Genomic DNA, 19,996 nt, shown 5'->3' with positions numbered 1-19,996 from the left:
TTATTTTTTGGGCTTTTCCGCCTTTAATGAACAGGACAGGTGAGAAAGGGGAGAGAGAGGGGGAAGACATGCAGGAGATCGTCACAGGTCGGAGTCGAACCCTGGTCCTCTGCGTCGAGGCATAAACCTCTCAATATATGTGCGCCTGCTCTACCCACTGAGCCAACCCGGCCACACAATCATTTATTTTACCTTCAGCATTAAGCATGTGACGTGTTTGCACCATTTTGCTCCATCCTTATTTTCATCTGCTGAGAAGTGGACACCGATTAGCCCACAGAGCACCTCTCAGCATTTTTAAAAACGTCCCTCCCCACCACTAGTTTTTATTCATTTATTCTCCTTTCAAGAGTAGATCTGGCTGTTGATGTGTGCAGATTGCACCAAGACCGCTCTACCTTTGCACACAAAAGACAGAAGAGCCAGAATTCAGTGTTCTTTTAGTTTTTATTGGTTTGTCATGGAGATAAAAAAACAAAAAAAACCTGTGTTACAGGCAGGCAGTTCGTTGACTTATATTATTCAGCAGAGGCCTCGGCTCCTGCACACAGGCCTTTGTGATCCTCCAGGAACATGTTATTCCATATGCTTCAATAAGGCTCATGTTTTGACAGAGTAATGTGGATTTCATGTGTGAATATATGTGGTAAGCTTGTTGGTTTTTACAAGGCTATGACAGGCCATTTACGAATTACTGACCGTTTTGAAAGTATCCTCTTCTTCTCACAATACTAGTGTAATGTGGTAATGACACTATGAGCAAGTTCTGTGTGATGTATTGCAAGTATCTATGATACACTCTAAATAAGAGGAAATCGTACTTTTTTTAAAATGGCTAAATAAATTGTCAGTTAGCAAAATCAGTCATGTACAACAGCTTTTGTCTAAGCCTCTCAGTCCCGTTGTAAGCTGAATCGAAGAGCATGAAATGTGTATATATATATATAATATCTCACAAGCAACAAGAGGACAAGGTGCTGCTGAAGAGCGAGAATGACCTATTGTGATATGATTGTAATGACATAGTCAGCTGTAGTCGGATATATCCAGAGGCATAATTTACATTTACTTGATTGTTTGTGTGTCTTGTTTAAAAGAGACACAATGTTCTTCACAAATTTGGTTTTGCATTTTATTTTAATGCAAAGTTAGATCTTTAAGTACTTCTTACATTCTGGTTTGTCGGGTTTAACACATTTCGCATTTGTTTCTTTAGATGTAAATGCGCATCTTCTTCAATTTGTGGGTGTTTTAAAGCGCCCATATTATGCTCATTTTCAGGTTCATAACTGTATTTTAATGTTGTACCAGAATAGGTTTACATGGTTTAATTTTCAAAAAACACCATATTGTTGTTGTACTGCACAGCTCTCTCTCACTGCTGCAGATCCTCTTTTCACCTGGTTTCTGTTTTAGCTACAGAGTGAGACCTCTTTTCATCTTCTTCTTCACTACTATCTTTGATTGCACATGCTCAGTAGCTCAGATGTAGAGCATGTCAGCTAGCTAACTGTAGAGACAGTAAAAGAAAGCTGTTTCTTCAACTTTGGTCAGTTACAAGGCAGGATTAGCTGGGAGACTTCTAAATGAGGGCGCACATGTAAGTAGTTCTTTTGTAGATTATGGTGAACTTGTGTGGGTTGTAGCAGTGCTTTGCTATTGAGAACGACGTAGCATGCTAGCGTTAGCGTTAGCCAGCTAGCGCTAGCATTAGCCGGCTAAAGTGTTTTTTTCATAATATGGGCACTTTAATGTTGCCTCGGCCACTGGGTGAGGCCTGTGGGTGAACTAAGTAAGGCTGTCCTGCCTTCTGATTGGCTGACATGCTTCTGTGTTGATAGCGTTTTGCATCAGTAGCTCAACGTAGTTATTTTCATCATATTGTTCATTACAAGGGCTAGTTTTCCACTTTACATTCAAACCTAACGTTACACTAGTTCACACAAGCACTCACAGCGAACTCCTTTTTAGCGATTTTAAATTCACTGGCTCAGCAGGCGGACTTGCCTCTCCACCAGAAGATAAACAGTAGGGAGCATATTCTAGATGTTATAATTCTGATAGTAAATTAGTTCAAATCGCTTTAATAGATGTGTAGGGAAAACCAATTAGCCTTTCGCCAAGCCCCGCCCCCCTTAGTTACTGTTGCTACGTCCGACAAACAAATGGTCAAACACGACCAGCGCGACAGATTGCCATGACGGGAGGAGGTATACCCGTGCGTGTCAGTGACCTTTTTTGGAGCAATACCTCCGCGATATCCTCCAGATCGAGGCAAAAGGGGTTACAGTATGCAGTGGAGGGATATATTCAAATGTTTTACTTTGTTGTAAACTGACGAAAAATAAAGTTGGGGAGCTCAAAGACCCAACACAACAGCAGCTAATGTAGCTAGCATTAGCTAACATGTTAACTAATGTTGGCTAAAGCTAAAGGGCTCGTTAAACTTAGCTTAGAGAGTAGGTTAACTTTGGTCCAATTTGTGTTCTTGCCTCTAGTTAGTAGATCTAGACAACACGGTAACTAGTTAGCTGTTAGCCTTACCTTTGAGCAGACGTATTTATGCTTTGTAATGTTCAACACATTTGTCCACACGGTTTTATCCATTGTAGGCACCACTCACGTTGGCCCTCATTTATGAAACGTTTTCTCTTGAACGTGAACGATTTATTTGTACCATTGACCGAGTTATTTCGGCTTGTTTTTCCAGCCCCTCTGCTGTCAGGAGACCGGGTCCAGCACGGGGGCGGAGGACAGCTACTCTCGGCGCTGTTAGTTTCCGTTCTGACTCATGAAAAAACGAGTAAAATAAAGACACTGCATAAACTCAGCTACTGTGTGTTTATTTAAATATAAGTACACCTACATGTAGGCCTAAGAGATTGCAATATAAGCCTGTATATTACTATTAGGACTATAGAATACATGTGTCAAGGATGTAGGCTATAAACTTCAGCTGGAGTCCGATTTACTACGGCAACACTGTTGACCGCATGATCTCTTTTCATTCCGCATTCTTTCTACAGCCTTTAATACCAGTTTTCAGGCTGCCAAATGGTAAACACGTTAGTGCAAATTAATCCTCCAGGCAATCTCTCGGGGTATCTAGTGTCCGATTTACAAACGCCGTGGGCGCACCGCTTCACCATCTTGCTTGTTTGTCGGACTTGCTCACATAGTAACGGTTGCTATGATGTGTGATTGGACAATGGCCGTTTTGGGGGAGGGGCTGGCGAGAGGTCAATTGGGGATCATTACTTCAATCCTCGATTAACGATCGGATCGCCAATCGGCACAAGCCTAATCAGCGCTGTGCTTCCCTCACCCTCTTGCATACTGCTCTGGCCTCATTGTTCACGTATGTTGCAGATGCGTTTTCAGCTTCAATTACTTAAATGCACATACAGTACATATATGAATATTTCCCCCTGTTGCCAAGTTAAAAATGGATTTGCTTGAAACTGTGCCTTGTATCTCGGATCTTGTCTGAAAGGCAGTCTCATGTTTGTATGCCCACCCCTGCAGTTGGAGTACCACTACATTTAAATACTGTGCGGGCACTAATAACCCACAAGTCCTATTCCCTTGCATATATGATTTGCTGTCTATGACCTCGTGTGTGTGTGTGTGTGTGTGTGTGTGTGTGTGTGTGTGTGTGTGTGTGTGTGTGTGTGTGTGTGTGTGTGTGTGTGTGTGTGTGTGTGTGTGTGTGTGTGTGTGTGTGTGTGTGTGTGTGTGTGTGTGTGTGTGTGTGTGTGTGTGTGTGTGTGCGTGCGCGTGCGTCTCTCGGTTTGTTGCCATGGTTACATGGCATCTAGCCTGTGCTGCTCTCCCCAGGGCCTTGTGTTTCCACGGCTTAAAAAACAACAACCTTCTCTTAGATTACCCCACCAGGCAGAGGGACAACTGCTAGTTGCCATGGAAAGCGGCATCTCTGGCTAAGCGGCAGATTTCATGACACCACCGAAGAAGAATTTTCAGTGGCAGACAGGGAGGCTGCTAAAATAAGGAAGTGATTACTGGAGGCCTGACGTGACTAAAGCAACTAATTAGCGAGGTGGGGTTTTCCTCGCTTCAGTCAAATTTCGGCGATGTGGGGAGGGGGACTTTGAGAAGATGTAAGTAAGTAAGTAAGTAAGTAAGCTAAAGGTGTAGGCGAGGCTTGCCGTGGTCACCTGGGTGCTCGATATCTGCGGCCCACGCTTGTCTTTGTTGAAGTAATTGAGTCGGGCAGCTGTTGACGGGCTCTTAACTGCATGTTTGACATTATAGGATTCCTTGGCGATGCTAGAGTGAGTATGATAATGGCTCGGAGGAAGAGAAAAGAGTGACGTGCGATTAATCAAGGAAGAGCGGCATGCACAGGGAGAGAGAAGAGGGTGCAGAAGGCTAATGGATGTTTCTGTGGGAATTAATTTTCACCAGAATTGCTGGTGTGCACCGCTTTGAAACCTGCACATTTGCGTAATTTGGATGATAGTGTTTGTATCTCCGCGACAATGTGCCGACTTCCTACGTGCACATATATACGGAGCAGAATCAGCACCCATTAGAGATGATGGTGTCAGCTTAACCCCTCCTCATTGTCTTTTGTCAAACCGGCATACAGACATTAGCCAGTCATTTAACATCGGCAACATCTAAATATCACATTTAAATGCATGTTGCTGAGGGCACGCTCACTCACAGAGGCACAGAGACACCCTCTGGGTGTGGACGCACGCACGCATAGCAAATAGAAGACACAAATATGCGTGCTCACACATTAAACACAGCATGTTAAGATGTATCAGGCACTCCCTTTCACACGTAAGCTGTATCACAAGCTGGGAAGTACGATACACATACTACACATGTACTACACATAAACATGAAATCCCCACAAAGTAAATACAGCACATTTGAAACATTCTTACAAATTCCTGAATTCACTGGCACCAGTCTATACACGGTAATTGCCATCTTGGTGTTGCAAAATATGTTTTCTATCAATTAAAGTCAGACACGCTGAGTTTCGCTATGAATATTTATGAGTTGTTTCCAGGGCGATGTTGCGTAAGTTGGAAGCTGTTTATTTTGGTCTCTGTTGGCCCCACATTCAGCGTCCTGATAGAGTTATAAAATGGATGCACATTGTGTTGTGTGAAGGATAATTAATACAGTATGAAACTTGACTGTTTTTGTTTTGCACGTTTCATTTCTCGGTCTCCTCAGCTGTGTGTCACAGTCTCAGTTCTTTATTTCATTGCGTTCTTTCACATTGCATTTCCTTTTTATTTTTCTATGTATCTTTTTTTTAAACCTTTCTTTTCACTCTTGCTCACACACTGCGATAGACCGGTGAAATGGCCGGGGCCTACGGTGTCTTTTGCTCACTACATGCTGCTAAAAGGGCTGCAGCCCCAATTAAACCTGAACAGGATAAGCAAGCGGTAATGGCAAATGGATGGTTGATTCACGCTGATCACACATCGTCTTTTCCGGTTGCTCTGGTAGCCCATTTTTTTGTCCTATAAATAATCTCTATATGTAATAAATAAATATATAAATCTTTTCTCCTTTTTTTTATAATTTTTTTTTTGCTCTGTTTTTATCTCTTTTACTGCCTCTGCCTATATGCTCTCTCTAATTGGGTTTTATTTCAGTGGGGATGCTTCGCCTCGTGTCGGGAGCGTAGCAAAGTATTTTTTTCGGAAGTACAGTGAGTTTTTTCTTTTTCTTTTTGTCTTTACCTGCGTCTGTTCGGTACTTTGGTGACTCACCCTGAACCTTAGTGGGAAGAATGAAGGAATGTTTGTTTGCATCTTTGGAATAGGTCAATAGTTAACATTACTGCACTGTCCCCCGTTTTGATTCCAAATTTATTTTGTCATACCCCATCTTCCCTTTTTAAATTAATCTACTTTAGGATGAGTTTGGATTGTATTTTGATATTTCATGCAGTTTCACTTTTAATAAGGGGAAAAGTTGGCATCCGCATGCAGCCTGTTCAGAGAGTTTTTTAAGTATATGGTCAGGTGCAACCATGTTGGATGATATTTGTTGACGCCTCCCACTCATCCTTTGCATCTCCCTAGTCACAAAATAACCTTATATTCATGTTTTGCTTATTTATTTCCCTTTTTGTTAAACATTATTCAACCAGTATCTAATTGCAGCTTACATGCATTAGGGCCTTTTACTTTGATAAACTCCCTTTACAGTCGTCTGAAGGCGGCAGTAGCGCTAAATCATCTGCGCCGTGTGCCTCTGTTATATCACCAAACGCTCCCAAACACGCCTCCTTTTTCATGGTTCCTCTGGTGAAGTTGGCTCAGGTTGTTCTTATCATACCACGTATACAACAAACACATCGCTCCTCACTCTCCTTCTCCGTCCTACCTTTTTGTCGATCAGCGGGGACTGTGTATGGATGTAGACGTGCAAATGTAAACCACCTGAGCAGAGGGCAAAATATATAAAACCTTCACGTGCATAACACATTGTAATCTTACATACACCTGCCTAGGTGTGATTGCATCTACAGTTTCTTTGGTCTTGCCGCACCGCAAATGTTAAATGTACAAGGTATTTGTTCTTCTGGTCCACATGCCAGTACGGAAAAGAAGAAGAAGACAAAAGGACATGGATTTACATACTCGTCGGGTATCTCAAAGCCGTTATTGGGTGCAGTCTGAGTTAAAACACACGCACACACGCACACACACACACACACACACACACACACACACACACACACACACACACACACACACACACACACACACACACACACACACACACACACGTTTTCTCTGAGATCTTAAGCTGTGGAGGTTTGCAGCCGAGTCCACACGGATCACAGCAGGTTGTCAGTTCTTCCCACATTTCCTGTTTATCACACAGAAGGTCGTTGATAAACAGACTTACATGTTTGTACTCAGATGACTCATATTTATTGGACTCGCATCTAACACATTTAAAGTTTTTTTTTTTTTTTTTTGCACATGCTGATTATGTATGACCGTAATAGGTAATTTTGGAACTGGCAACTTCAGCGATACAACCGGGTTGATGAAAACTTCAGGGACTGACTCAAGTGTCTCCTCTGTCCCTATTCCGTTCATATCATGTTGAGGTTTGGTAATTTAGTCTGTTGCCTCGCACAAGATATCAGCTAGGCAATAGACCTCAAACACTTAAAGAAGCAAAAAACATTCTCGTTTAAAATGTATTTTGAAGCTTACACAGTTTACTGCTAAGACCACAATTATAATTTGTAATAAAGTGTAAAACGGCTCCTCTTACATTGAAAAAATAAAATCCATGTTTGATTCCATTCATGTCCTTCCACCCCCACTGCACCCATCTCTTGAATGTGATCATTACAAAGGGTATGACCTATACATGTCAATATGATTAGTTACAGTATTGTCCAGCTGAAAGAGGGGAAAAAAAAAAAAAAAGATTTGCCATCTCATGTTTGCTAGTGTCTTAATGTAACAAACATGGGGTGATATACCCCCATAAGTTGCCTCCTGTCCCACAGGAAGCTCATCAACCTGGACCACAATTGACATCATAACAGGCAAGCAAGATTCTAAGACCATTTTTAAATCTTTCTTCCTCCAGTAACAGCAGAAGAACAGTACAGTGTCATCACCCTCTTGTCACCTTTGCTTCAGCATCCCACCGTTTGTTTTTCAATACTGACCCACTTAGAGTTGTGTCAACACCCTGCGGCATGTTACTAACATGTGAAACCAAAGATGATGTTTCTTTTTCCGGCCCTGCTTGCCTTCTCATTGTGTTCCTCTACACCTGTCCTATTTCCTGGAGCAGATGTAATTGCAGAGTAGTGGGTGGGTTTCCTATTAGAGACTGATGGTTTTATATTTACCATAATAATCTGAATCAGAGGTGGGTGAGATTTAGTCTGGTTTCCTGGAGTTTTTTTTCTTCTTCTTTTTCCCAAGATAGTTTTTTTTTCCGCCTTTTAATGGACAGGACAGCTAGGTGAGAAAGGGGAGAGAGAAAGGGGGAAGACATGCAGGAAATCGTCACAGGTCGGACTCGAGCCCTGGACCGAGGCACAAACCTCTATGTAAATGTGCGCCTGCTCTACCAACTGAGCCAACCCGGCCACATGCAGAGGTTTCTGAACCTGCTTTTTTGGTGACCACCTCTACGAACATCATAATAATTTGATATTCTTTAGACCTTCAGGGTAAGATGTGCAGAGGTTCTGCAGTATGTCACACAGCAAACACGCATAACATTTCCTGTATTAATCTCCAACACAGTCTATCATACATCTATTTCCCAGAGGTTCAGGGTGTGTTCTCAGAAACCCCTCTGCACACCCTTCTTCCCCAAACGGTTAAGATTTTTGGTTAAAAGAACTTTTCCACCCGGGGAAGACTAGCAACTACTTTGTGGAAGCTATTGGGGATCTAAACAAAAAATACAGAAAATTATAATAACAAAAGAAACTTACCCCCTGCCTTTTGCCTGCCTCCTACAGGGAGGAGGAGGAGAGCCTGCGGGACAAGATTCGGGCAGACCATGAGCGAGCACTGCAGGAGGCAAAGGAGAAGCTGAGAAAGTCACGTGAGGAGCTGCAGGCTGAGATTCAGACAGAGAAGAACAAAGTAATGGAGGACCTGAAAAAGAAGGACGCGGGGCCTAAACCTTTGCCGCCGGTCCCCATGCCCAAAGTGGTGGGCGTCAGTGATGGTGAGCCACCGGAGCCTGACGCCAAACAGAAACGCGACAAGATAAGAGAGGTAAGTTGACCGTTGATTAGTAGGTTGGATTCCATTTTTTTTACTGGCATTTACTTCTATGGTGCCATTTTGAATAATGTACATGGGAACCCGTCATGGGATTGATGCAGGTTATTTCACTGCTTCTTACTGATGGGGTCGACTACACACTATGAGGGAACTGTACTGAAACTGCACTTTTAAGGGATAGATAGGTATTTTTTTGAAGTAGTGGCTTTCTATGAGGTACTTATCCCCGGTCAGTGTATTACCTACAGTAGATGGCTCGCCTCCAGTTTGTAGAAGCAGGCAGGAGGAAAGTCATGGAAGCTTAGCTATGTACTGCTGTGGACGGGGGCAGCAGCTAAATGTATTTCATACTATCAATACATATATTTTAGTTGTCAGTAAATCTACCAGTATAGATTTATTTCGGGTTTGATTACAAATTTGGCCCCGTGCAAAGTTCATCACTGTGAAGGATCAATAACTGCAATCTTTGCCTCTAATTATAATGATTGGAGTGGGGTTAAATAATCCATTGAGGTGTAGTTGTGAGGGTGTTTGTAGCTGTGTGGTGCTGCTGCTAGCAACACCTTTTAACAAAATGATGAAACAAATTGTACTTTTTTTTAATAATTGAATTTCAGCCAACTCCTAGTACTTGTTAAGTACTTCATATTAATTAGAAAACCTGTATTGTGCCCACACTTATTATTCTTAAGCAGTTGTTGCATTGCTTATTTGCTTTCTGTTCGTTCATAGTCTTAAAACAATATTGAAGTTAAAGCAAAATAAAAATTCTTTGTATAACAAAATATGTTAACCCTGAGTGGGTGTAGAAAGACACAGGCTTACATGAATTAAAACAGACTAAAGTTGATTAGTATTTATCTTATTTTCGATTCTCTGGAACCTGATGTGATGCAGCTCTGTATTTGCAAATCACGGCATTCCCAAACAGTTACTGCTAAAATGATCTCTTTTTCTTTTTTTTTCTGGTGATCAGTATAAGTGAGTTATGGTATGAGTCTTAATAACATTATTTCATGAAACCTTTGTGTCTCTATATCAGCATCTTTGTAGTCTTTATCTGCACTGAATGTAATGTTAACTGTGGGGAGAAATTAGGAGAATCAGTCGGAACCAGCAGGATACTTCTGCTGCTCTGTGGACCAGTCGTGCCACTCACGCCCTTTGTTCCTCCAGAAATGGAAATGAAACTCAATTTTATGCCTTCCAAATACATATTTCATAGACTGTACAGAACACAAAATCCTTTTTCACCACTTCCATCAGCTCACAGCTCTGTGCAATTTTGCTATTCTTCTCATTACGCGCGCCGAACATTAGTGGCCATTAAACCTTTGTCTGGAGATGGAAAGAGCTTTAGGACAATAAAAGAAAAGGACTGGAATGGATTTGACTATTAACTGCTCCAATACTATTCACCTGTCGCATCGTGAGGTATTGCTGGCCCAGAGCTGTTGAAATAAGCTGGCTGTTGCAGGTAATGGGCCGTAATACAAAGGCACAGTTCACTTTCCATAAGGTTTGTTCATCAATAATGTTGGAAAACCCCTAGTTGGTTTAGACAATTTGTCGAGTCAATAATGCAGAAATCAAAATAATGTTTAATCTAATTCTAATGGTAGAAGGTAATGCTTCCCCCCAGGTTTTCATTACTTTTCAATGCAGACATCTTTATATAAGGAGACCCTCATTTTCATTGGGGCCGAGTGCACAGCATGCATTTCAGTAAATTGCATTATAATAACAATAACCTTTACATTACAACAGATAAAATGTTTAAACAATCAGGCTAAACAGACACAAGACGATACATGGAAGTCATTTATCAAAGCCTTAAACTGACTGATAGATGGGGGAGAGACCAATTTTAAGGTGCTTTGTGCCGCATTCCAGGAATGTGGAGCGGCAAACGAGAAAGCAGTCTTGCCAAGCTCAGTCTGACTATCGGGGACCCCAAGTAAAATCCATTCATTGGACCGAGTGAAAAATAGATTTACATATGGAGTTAACCAGATGGAAATGTAATAGGGTAATTTACCAAGAAGTCATTTACAGATGAACACCAACCAACGAGCATTTTGCCATATATTGGAATCGAGTATGCTTTGTTCCTGCATTAGCATAACCTCTTAAACTCGATGTTAGATTGATGCGTGGGTGTCTTCTTGTGTTTTGAAGAAACGATTTAGAATTCTTTTTTTTTTTTTTTTTTAGGATGTCAGTGATTGGTCGATCACCTTTTTTAAATGCATGGGCTGACATTATAGGCCCAAAATGTGGTTTCATATACTGTAGTAGTTGCAAAGAAGAGAATCCGTGTGTGTGTGTGTGTGTGTGTGTGTGTGTGTGTGTGTGTGTGTGTGTGTGTGTGTGTGTGTGTGTGTGTGTGTGTGTGTGTGTGTGTGTGTGTGTGTGTGTGTGGTACGGCGGCTACGTCAGAACACAGCTGTCCAGGGCAGAGTATATCAATCCCATGCTGTACATATGTAAGTGCAGCGTAAGCCCTCTTCAGAAACCCAAACATCCTTAATGATGCTTTGCAGGGAAATAACGCAGACTTCCTTCGACTGACAGCTAATTGGCAATTGCAGTGCAGAATCACCGCAGACTTGAAGAGAGGAATCGCGTGGCCTACTTTTGCTCGTCGGGAGGCGGTACAATGTCCCAAGGCTGAGTTGGCTCGCCAATCAGTCAGCTGTAACTGTTGAGCGATAAGCAAACGATTACTGATTCGTGGACTGGCATTGGAGAGAGAGCACAATTGTCTCCCTACAGAGAGCTATGGACTGTGGCTGTAAAGCCCAGATAAATCGATGGCTCTTTGAAGTCCTCTTCAAGTGTTTAAGTGCGATCTAAATGATGCTGCTCATAAAGAGACCGCAAAGGTTTCCAATGAATACGTGGAATATCTGCAGAAATAGGCAATGAGTATCCCGTCCTCCAGTACTTAACTCTCTTTTTCTCTATAGAATCCTCCCTCATCCTCTCACTCGCTCTCCTCGAAGCCTTGACAGTGCTTGGCAGATGGCCTTGTATGTTGATTGCAAACCAGGTCTATACTGTATATGTGTGTGTGTTTGTAGCACAATCGCCTCTGGGCTAGGGCACAGCTCAGCTTTCATCATTCGCCTGCACTCTGTCTCTTTCTAATTCTTCCCCCTCTCTTGCTTTTTCTCCTATTTTGTATTTAACCCTTTCTCTCCCTCTTGCTTGCTCTTTTTTCAATTTTCTTTTTTCTCCTAAATATCTCATTCCGACCATCCCCTCCTTCTCTTGCTCTCTGCAGCAGTCTCCTCCCTTCTGTCTCCCTTTTTAGCTCAGTGTCATTTGGCAGACTCATCGAAGAAATATCCCTCATCTAGCCACTCTTACAGAGCTCATAAAATCATCTGTTGTTATAAGGATTGCTGTATTGATTTGTGCTGAACAATGAGCACTTCTCATCCACAGACAACAAAGTAGCCTATATATTTGAGTCTAACAGAATGGGCAGGGGTAAATAAAAAAAAGAAAAAAGAAAAAAGAAGCTATCTAGAGAATGTAAAGGGGCAGGTTGACAATCCATTCCTTAGCTTTGTGTTGTTGTTTATTCATTTTTACTTCCTTTTGAACATGGATTATGGCTGGGCTACAAAGTATTTTTTTGTAAGGCAATCATGTTTGGTCATGTCATGCCTGATGGTCTCTTGTAAGCCAGCCTTCCGTAGCATGTGGAAGGAAGGTGACATTTGACAGCCAATCCCTTCTGCAGAAGCCATTATGTATTTCTATAAATTATGTATGGTGCTATATGTCAACTGGGCTCCCTGCTGCTAAATGTATTCCTGAATACAGGTATTAACCTTTTAAGAAAGTGGACTTGTATATGTGATCTATTCAGTGGTTGTGCATTGTTGCAATTATCATTTTTCACATTGTAGGTAAGATTGCAGCAATGCTGCACAGAGGGAAAATCTTCATTGTCCATGTCAGAGATATCAGGAAAGAAGTACAGCAAAACTTCAACAAACTGGCAACAAATCCACCATCGATGACATTCTCTAAATGAAATCCAATATTTACACTAAAACAATGAATTCATAGAATTTTGTTTCTATGGTGGTTTCACTTGTTAACAAACCCCCATAAAAATGTAACCCAACAAAAGAAGCTAACATAGGCTATTTAAACGTAATTACAAGGTGTTAATAGTGGGTGTTACCATCTTGGGTTGCATTCTGATGTGTTTTTTCAATAAGGGGTTTGAGGGGAGAAGTGCATGATTTATATATGTAATATAATTTGGAGCCACTGCTCCGAAGCCTGGCATCACCACACAGTTAACATACTGTAACATCCTCCATGAGTTCTCCTGGAACTCCCAAACAACAAGTATGTTAAGTCTGTTTCTCTGTTGTTTTTCACATACTGTAGAACCAGGCTGGTCAAAGTTAACTTAAAGGTCCCATGACATGGTGCTCTTTGGATGCTTTTATATAGACCTTAGTGGTCTCCTAATACTGTATCTGAAGTCTCCCAAAATTCAGCCTTGGTGCAGAATTATAGCCACTAGAGCCAGTCCCACAATGAGCTTTCCTTAGGATGTGCCATTTCTGTGTCTGTAGCTATTGAGGTGGAGGGTGGAAGGTGGGAGTGTGGCCTTGACCAACTGCCACTTTGCTCTAGCCTAGAAATCTAGGCTAGAGCAAAGTGGCAGTCCCTAGCGGCAGCAAATGTAATTTGCAGCCAGGGTGAGTCTAGCAACTCTCCGTTGGCTTGCGAGCTGGAAAAAAACTAATTCTAGTCAGGCCAATCACATCGTGTATAGAGTCGGTGGGCGGGCTTAATATAAGGACAGCAGAGTTGCGACGGTTCCGCGTGAATTCCCTGCTACTTGAAAACAAAGAAGATGGCTGCTGCTGCTGGCGAACAGCGTTCTTTGGAATCGGCTTTGGCCGTGACTCTGGAAGACTTTTTTTCTTTCTTTCTTTTCTTTGACAAAAGAACAAAGAGCGCCACTGAAGTCATTCTTAAAAAAGGAAGATGTGTTCGGAGTTTTGCCGACCGGATACGGCAAAAGTTTAATCTATCAACTAGCGTTGCTCTGGTTGGTTGTAGCGCTATCCTATTGCGTGCAGAGGGAATTTGAAAGACAACCGTTTATCCCACCCGTCGGATTGAGCCCTGCCAATTCCCAGACCCAACATCTTGATGTGGGTCTGGCTGGTCAGGCTAACTTTGCTCGTTTGAAAGCCATGATGTCTCTCATGGGTGGGCCAAATTCTCTGGGTGGGCAAAGCAGAGAAAGGGGAGGTAACCTTGCTCCTTATGACCTCATAAGGAGAAGATTCCAGATCGGCCCATCTGAGCTTTCATTTTCTCAAAGGCAGAGCAGGATACCCAGGGCTCGGTTTACACCTATCGCCATTTCTAGCCACTAGGGGACCATAGGCAGGCTGGGGGAACGCATATTAATGTTAAAAAACCTCATAAAGTGAAATTTTCATGCCATGGGACCTTTAACTTGACTTGCTGGAAGTCTGCTGGAACAAGCGCTAATGTTAGCTCATTTCAGCTATTGTAGCTAACGTTAGGCTCTATGTGAAAAACAACGACCGAAAGAAATACTTACTTGCAGTGTGGGAGTTCCAGGTGAACTTTACTGTGGTCAAGAAGTCAAAGAGTGCACAGAGAGTAGGCGGCCGCAGGGCTATTCACAGACTGGTGTGAATGTAAACACACAGAGAATGATCAGGAGAGGCTGAGTGAATCACGCAGTGCACAACTCCACAATGAAATAAGATTTTACTCATTTTAAATAGTAAAAAAATAGAAAATCAATATTTGGCAGTCAACGTTGATATTGTGGCGGGCCACCATAAATAAATCAATGTATGGGAACACACTGCTTTGCTGTTGAAGCACCTAAGTGTACACTAACAGCTACAGTAGCTGCTTCTGCTACAGTAGCTGCTTCTGCTTCAGGGTCAATGCCAGATCAGCCATACATTCATTCATCAGCATTTGAGCTCAAATTTTTTTTTTTTTAACAGATTCTCAACCATGCATTGATGTGTGGAAAAATGCAGAAGGCAGCAGTTCTCTGTATGCGCACACTGTACACAGACAGCAGCAATAACCCACAGTTTATACCTTGAAATATCTGGTAGTAGGTCAGAGCTATCGGCCAAACCTGAAAGTTTTATTCTGTGTGACTGGAGAACTGCTGGTAAATTCCTTTATCGGATGTAAGGCAGAGAGTATCTCAATTGTTTTAAGTACAGGAGAGGTGTAATGAGCCTCACCCATTAGAGTGCAGGTGATGGAGAGAGTGTGACAGTGAAGCTGGCAGAGGACAGGATCACCTTACAATGGCTCTCTGTCCCTCTGGGTTGCCGCCGCAGAATAACCGCTCTATCGCCCACTTTGTTTCTTTCTCATCCACTAGTACAACCGAAGTAAAAAAGTACTTGTTTTTCCATTGACAGGCTCAGATTAATATTCGAAGTGTCTGACAACGTTATGGAAAGGATTTCTAAGGAGGTCGACCTTTCTGTTAATGAGTAGGATCCTTTTTTAAACAAAATAACATCTGCAAAATTGCGTTCACCAGAGCCACCAGACTCCATGTAAATACACGGTAGTTTTAGCATCGTAAAATACACTTCATTCAAAGTCGACAGAAACAAAATAAAACTATGAAAAGCCGTTTTGGGTCGTCTTTCCACTTTTCCAACCATCACAGCTCTAGTTTTGCTTGAAATAAACATAGTTTACCGATTTACATGTGAAAATATGTTTGCTCTAAATGGAGTCTGGTGGGTTTAGCGCAAGCGACCTCAGAGCTGTTTCTGGTTAAACAGAAAGGTCTTAAAGAGGTTTTAAAAAGGTTTATCTCTTTAGGGATCCTTTCCATAATGTTGTCAGACACTTAGAATAATAATCTGAGCCTTTCAGTGGCAAAAACAGCACTTATGTGGACCAAACTGACGCTGAACATTTGCCCCATAGGGTTACATTGTAGCCTGGTCTGTGGTTGCAGGTTACAGCGTTCCCGCTTAATACTGGACCAATTTCAGGGATCATCAGTTACTTACACACAAAAACATAGGAAAATAGGGTCCAGGTTGTAAAAATATGAAATTATTTAAATGTCCAGTGTGTAACGTGTTTGTTGTTCTTTATCAAAATCTGTGTTGCCCGTTCACAAACCTTTTCATGAATATTTACCACCACCATCAATTACAAGTATTCCTTTTGGCTTGAAATTTTACATTTGCGTTTGCATGAACTGTGGTACACGCTCCATATTAATGCGCCATCTTGAAATTCGTCAGCCGGTAAGGGACATACAGGACATACTGCTCCGCCTTTAGCGTTTTCGCTGTCACATGATAAACTCACAGGTGCTGCTAATGCTGCTAACGGGTATCGTAGCTTCCCGGCCCCGGCAAGTTTTAAGAAGGAAACATGGAGGACCACATGTATCAAAATCCAAATTTCAGGAACAGGAGTCTTCTTCGCTCAGCAAAAAGGATATTGAAAAGAGCAAGAGGCCGGCGTCATCAGAAAAAAGCATGAAGGTTACCGTAGCTGTAATACGTACTTTGAACTGCGTGGCACGAGAGAGTTGATTGCGATATATGATCTCAACGCCAGATGGGAGAAGTTCCCACACATTGGACCTTTAAGTTCAGCACGAACAACTGCTGCATGGAAGTGCAAGTGGTCGGTCTAGTCGATCTTGTCTTTTTACTTTTCCTTTGTTTTGAGCTCTACTGGCTGAATACTGTTCTTAGCGCTCGCAGAGCAGAAATGCTCCCTCCCGAGGATGGTTTTCCACTCGCGGATACGGTTAGGTGCGCTTGTATCACGTGCACACGCCTAGTTTTTATATGTGCGGTTTTGAGACTAATTAAACGCCACACATTCTTTTCCGCCTGGATCTGACGGGGAGATAAGTTTTCGCTTTTCTTTCACCTTATCTTTCCTGTTTGCAAACTGTCTACATGTCTATGTATGTTTGCATCTGAGTGTGAGCATATGTGTGTGTCTTTGTCTGTATATCATAAATTAATAGTATGGTCTGCCTGACAGCTTTTGTCATGTTAACTGTGCAGCACTGCAAGTGATAAAGAAGAAGCAACCTGCATGCAAGGGCATCATAGATCAAGTTCAATTCCCCCCCCCAATGGCTTTTTATGGTTTCAGTAACTCTGATCTCTGACATTTCAGAATTGGCTGCCAAAGAGAAAGGTGGAGGGCTGCAATGTGGGAATGGGTTTCTGCAGGTCCTCAGGGACCAAACAGAAATGTTGCCTGTGTGGGTTGCTTTAATATTTAATGTGGTGGGAGCTTGCAATTAGTCTAACTAGGGGTGAACATAGGATTAAAAACTAAATTTAACATGTGAAAATAAGGTATAATTTGTCATTGCCCGTAACCTGTTACTGAGACAGTTGATGTTTGCATTTGCATTAAGAAGTTATGTAAAGCAGTGAACTCAAAAAGCAAGACATTATTTCAGCATTAATAATCTAACTTTAGTGCAGGTAATTACATAAATGTTGAATGTTTATTCAAGAGTTCTGTTTTATAACACTTTGTGTGCACTGCATTTAAATGACTCAACAATTGCCTTGCCATGTGCTTTCTTGACCTAAACAGTCAGTTTTTTTTGGAAAACAGAAAAAAAAAAAAAAGCCTGACTGAAAGAATCCCAGCCCAAAAGTGCTAAACCCAAAATCCAAGCATGTTCCAAAAAAAAGGTGCAAAGCACATCTCAACACAGCACAGAGCCTTCATCTGGCTCTCAATGCTTTGTGCCAAAACGCCTAAGCGTTTTTCTATTGTGATGTGAGCCAAATAAACAAGTGAAAAAGTATTTTGTCCTCCTCTGAATTTAATTATGACATGTGCTACTTTTCACCTTTTTTGGAACATGCACAGATGGGAATATCTGTTTTTACTAATTTAAATGGAAGCAAATAAAGGATAATTGACCATTAGTCCACTATAACCCTAAAGTGGTCCTGCTCACTGATTTGAACTTTATCCTCTAAACCAGAGATACTGTTAAAATATAACAATAGCTACTTATAATCAGTTAAGCAAAATATCTACTGGTTGACATATGTTTTTGGTTACCTAGCTCATCGCTTGGATTAAAATGTGGCCTTTTAGATATGGTTATTGTCTCCTAAAAAAAAAAAAGCATTTTGGATCCCAAAACTGATGGAAGTGACATCATGATGGGAGTAGTAAATTGTTAGATTTGTTTGTAGGTTCCATACATTTCACTGCTGTAACCGTATCGTAAGCCATTATCTGTTTGAACTCTTGGTTCGGGAGCTGTGTAAAAACAACCTATCTAGACTCTTTTTACTGTTAAGATTTCACTGGGAATTTATTGCCACCCTCTGCCTAAGTGCCATTAATGTATTTACTGCAAGAAGCAATTCAGATGTCAAATTCTCGCCACCCTTGTGCATCTTCTGAAAAGGCCGTCCATCAAGCCGGATAGGGAGCCTCCATGGGGGGAGTTGGAAGGAGATGAGAAAGACGAGGGCGGGCAGAAAGGGGCTATGAATCAGTCAAACTGACTCTGGAGGTCACTCAGAGCGGCACATAACTCCAGCTCAGCTCTCCAGCTCCCCAAACCTCCACAAGCTTGCCACTGTGTGCCTCTTCTGTGGGTGCTAAGCTGATTTTTAAAACTTCTTTTTCAAACAATGGCAAAAGTAATGGCCTTGCTCTCAGCTGCTGGCTCGAAAGGGGATTTATGAATATTTCACTGCCCTGTGGTTGAGTGTGTGTGTGGCGCACATAAGGGTGCATGAATCACTGCTGTTGGTCATTTGGGAAAGAGAATGGCTGGGGGCAGATTATGTTTCTTTTCTACAGCAGGCAGCAGGCAGCCAGCAGGCAATTGGTTGCCATTGTGAAGGTCACAGCTCCTACTCTAATAGACTGCAATCATGTTGGACATCAAGAGGGAGGACAACCTGCCTCTTCTGAAAAAGTCAGCTGATGTTTTGTAATTTTTTTTAATTAAGATCCTTTTCTGGGCTTTTTTTATTTTTATTTTTTTGCCTTTTATTGATAGTACAGCTGTAGACAGGAAAGGGGGGGCGATAGAGGGGGGACGACGTGAAGCAAAGGGCCGCGGATGGAACCGAACCCGCATCCACTGCATTAAGGACTGAGCCTCGGCACATGGGGTGCATGATCTCAGTGCTCTGTGCTGTGCATGGAAAGATATGAAAGAAAGCACTATTTAATTTAGGTTACATTAATGCACAATTTCAATGACCGATTCTTGTACATATTAGAATATGTTGTAGCAATTGTCGAGCAGTCTTAATGAAGCCTGCCTTAAGTGTTTATTTGTTGGTTAACCCTGGGGCCACATTAAGAATCAAGCAGCAGTAATATACGTCCTCTCACGTTGGCACACTATTGCACCTTTCGGGCAGACTTTTAAATCAGTCTGCACTTTGGACAGTATTTTGACATTTTTCAACCGATGAAATGGAAATATAAACATGTCTCTGGTGGGCTAGCCAAATACATTCATCAAATGAGCCTTTCTCATAAAAACCCAGCACCATATTTGAGGCTTCAGTTTTCACTCTCAAACTCGTCAGTCGATTTGGAAAGGTAGGGGAAGAACGGTTTTTCGTCTCCCTCAGACTCTGACATTAATAACACAGGGCCACTCCTGGGCTGCCAGTTCGTTGTAAAGCGAGCTTGGGCGTATAATGTGGTATGATTAATACAATTACGCTGGCGATATCGAGGCTGGGTCACATGGAAATAAACAGATTGCCGTAAAAGGAGATAATGGACATATACCGAGACAGTCTTCCCAATTCTCTGGGCCACAGAATAAGACACAAGGCATGATTTATTAAATAGTCCTATGGTCCTCAGACACAGATACCACATGTGATCGTGAGTATATGTATATATTTATCTGTTTGAACTGGGGACAGGACCGATTGAGATAAGTGAACTGATTGATGATACAAAGTACAACTCTGGGGTCACCTCCAGGTGCCAAAGATGACCTGGCCTTGGTATAAAGAATACAGAGATCGATGGATCTCTTTTTGAGTCAATCCAACAAATTCCTTATGCTGTAAACTGTGTGAGAGAGAGAGAGAGAGAGAGAGAGATCCATCCATCCATCCATCTCAGCTGACAATGTTTTTTTGTATCAGGTATACAATATGACTATG

The 19,996-nt window shown here is 41.9% G+C and overlaps 1 protein-coding gene across 1 annotated transcript in view; it reads left to right on the top strand.

Moving 5' to 3' along the window:
* man1a2 (mannosidase, alpha, class 1A, member 2) overlaps positions 1-19,996 on the top strand; it is a 139,778-nt gene that overhangs the window by 19,567 nt on the left and 100,215 nt on the right. Inside the window, exon 2 of the mRNA XM_039817834.1 lies at positions 8,504-8,765. Within this exon, the coding sequence (XP_039673768.1) occupies positions 8,504-8,765 (262 nt within the window). The remainder of the gene's footprint in view (positions 1-8,503; positions 8,766-19,996) is intronic.

The sequence above is a fragment of the Perca fluviatilis genome, chromosome 12 (genome assembly GCF_010015445.1).
Source record: "Perca fluviatilis chromosome 12, GENO_Pfluv_1.0, whole genome shotgun sequence".
Classification (NCBI taxonomy): domain Eukaryota; kingdom Metazoa; phylum Chordata; class Actinopteri; order Perciformes; family Percidae; genus Perca; species Perca fluviatilis.
The sequence above is the reverse complement of the archived record's forward strand: the minus strand, read 5'-3'. Positions and strand labels throughout refer to the sequence as shown.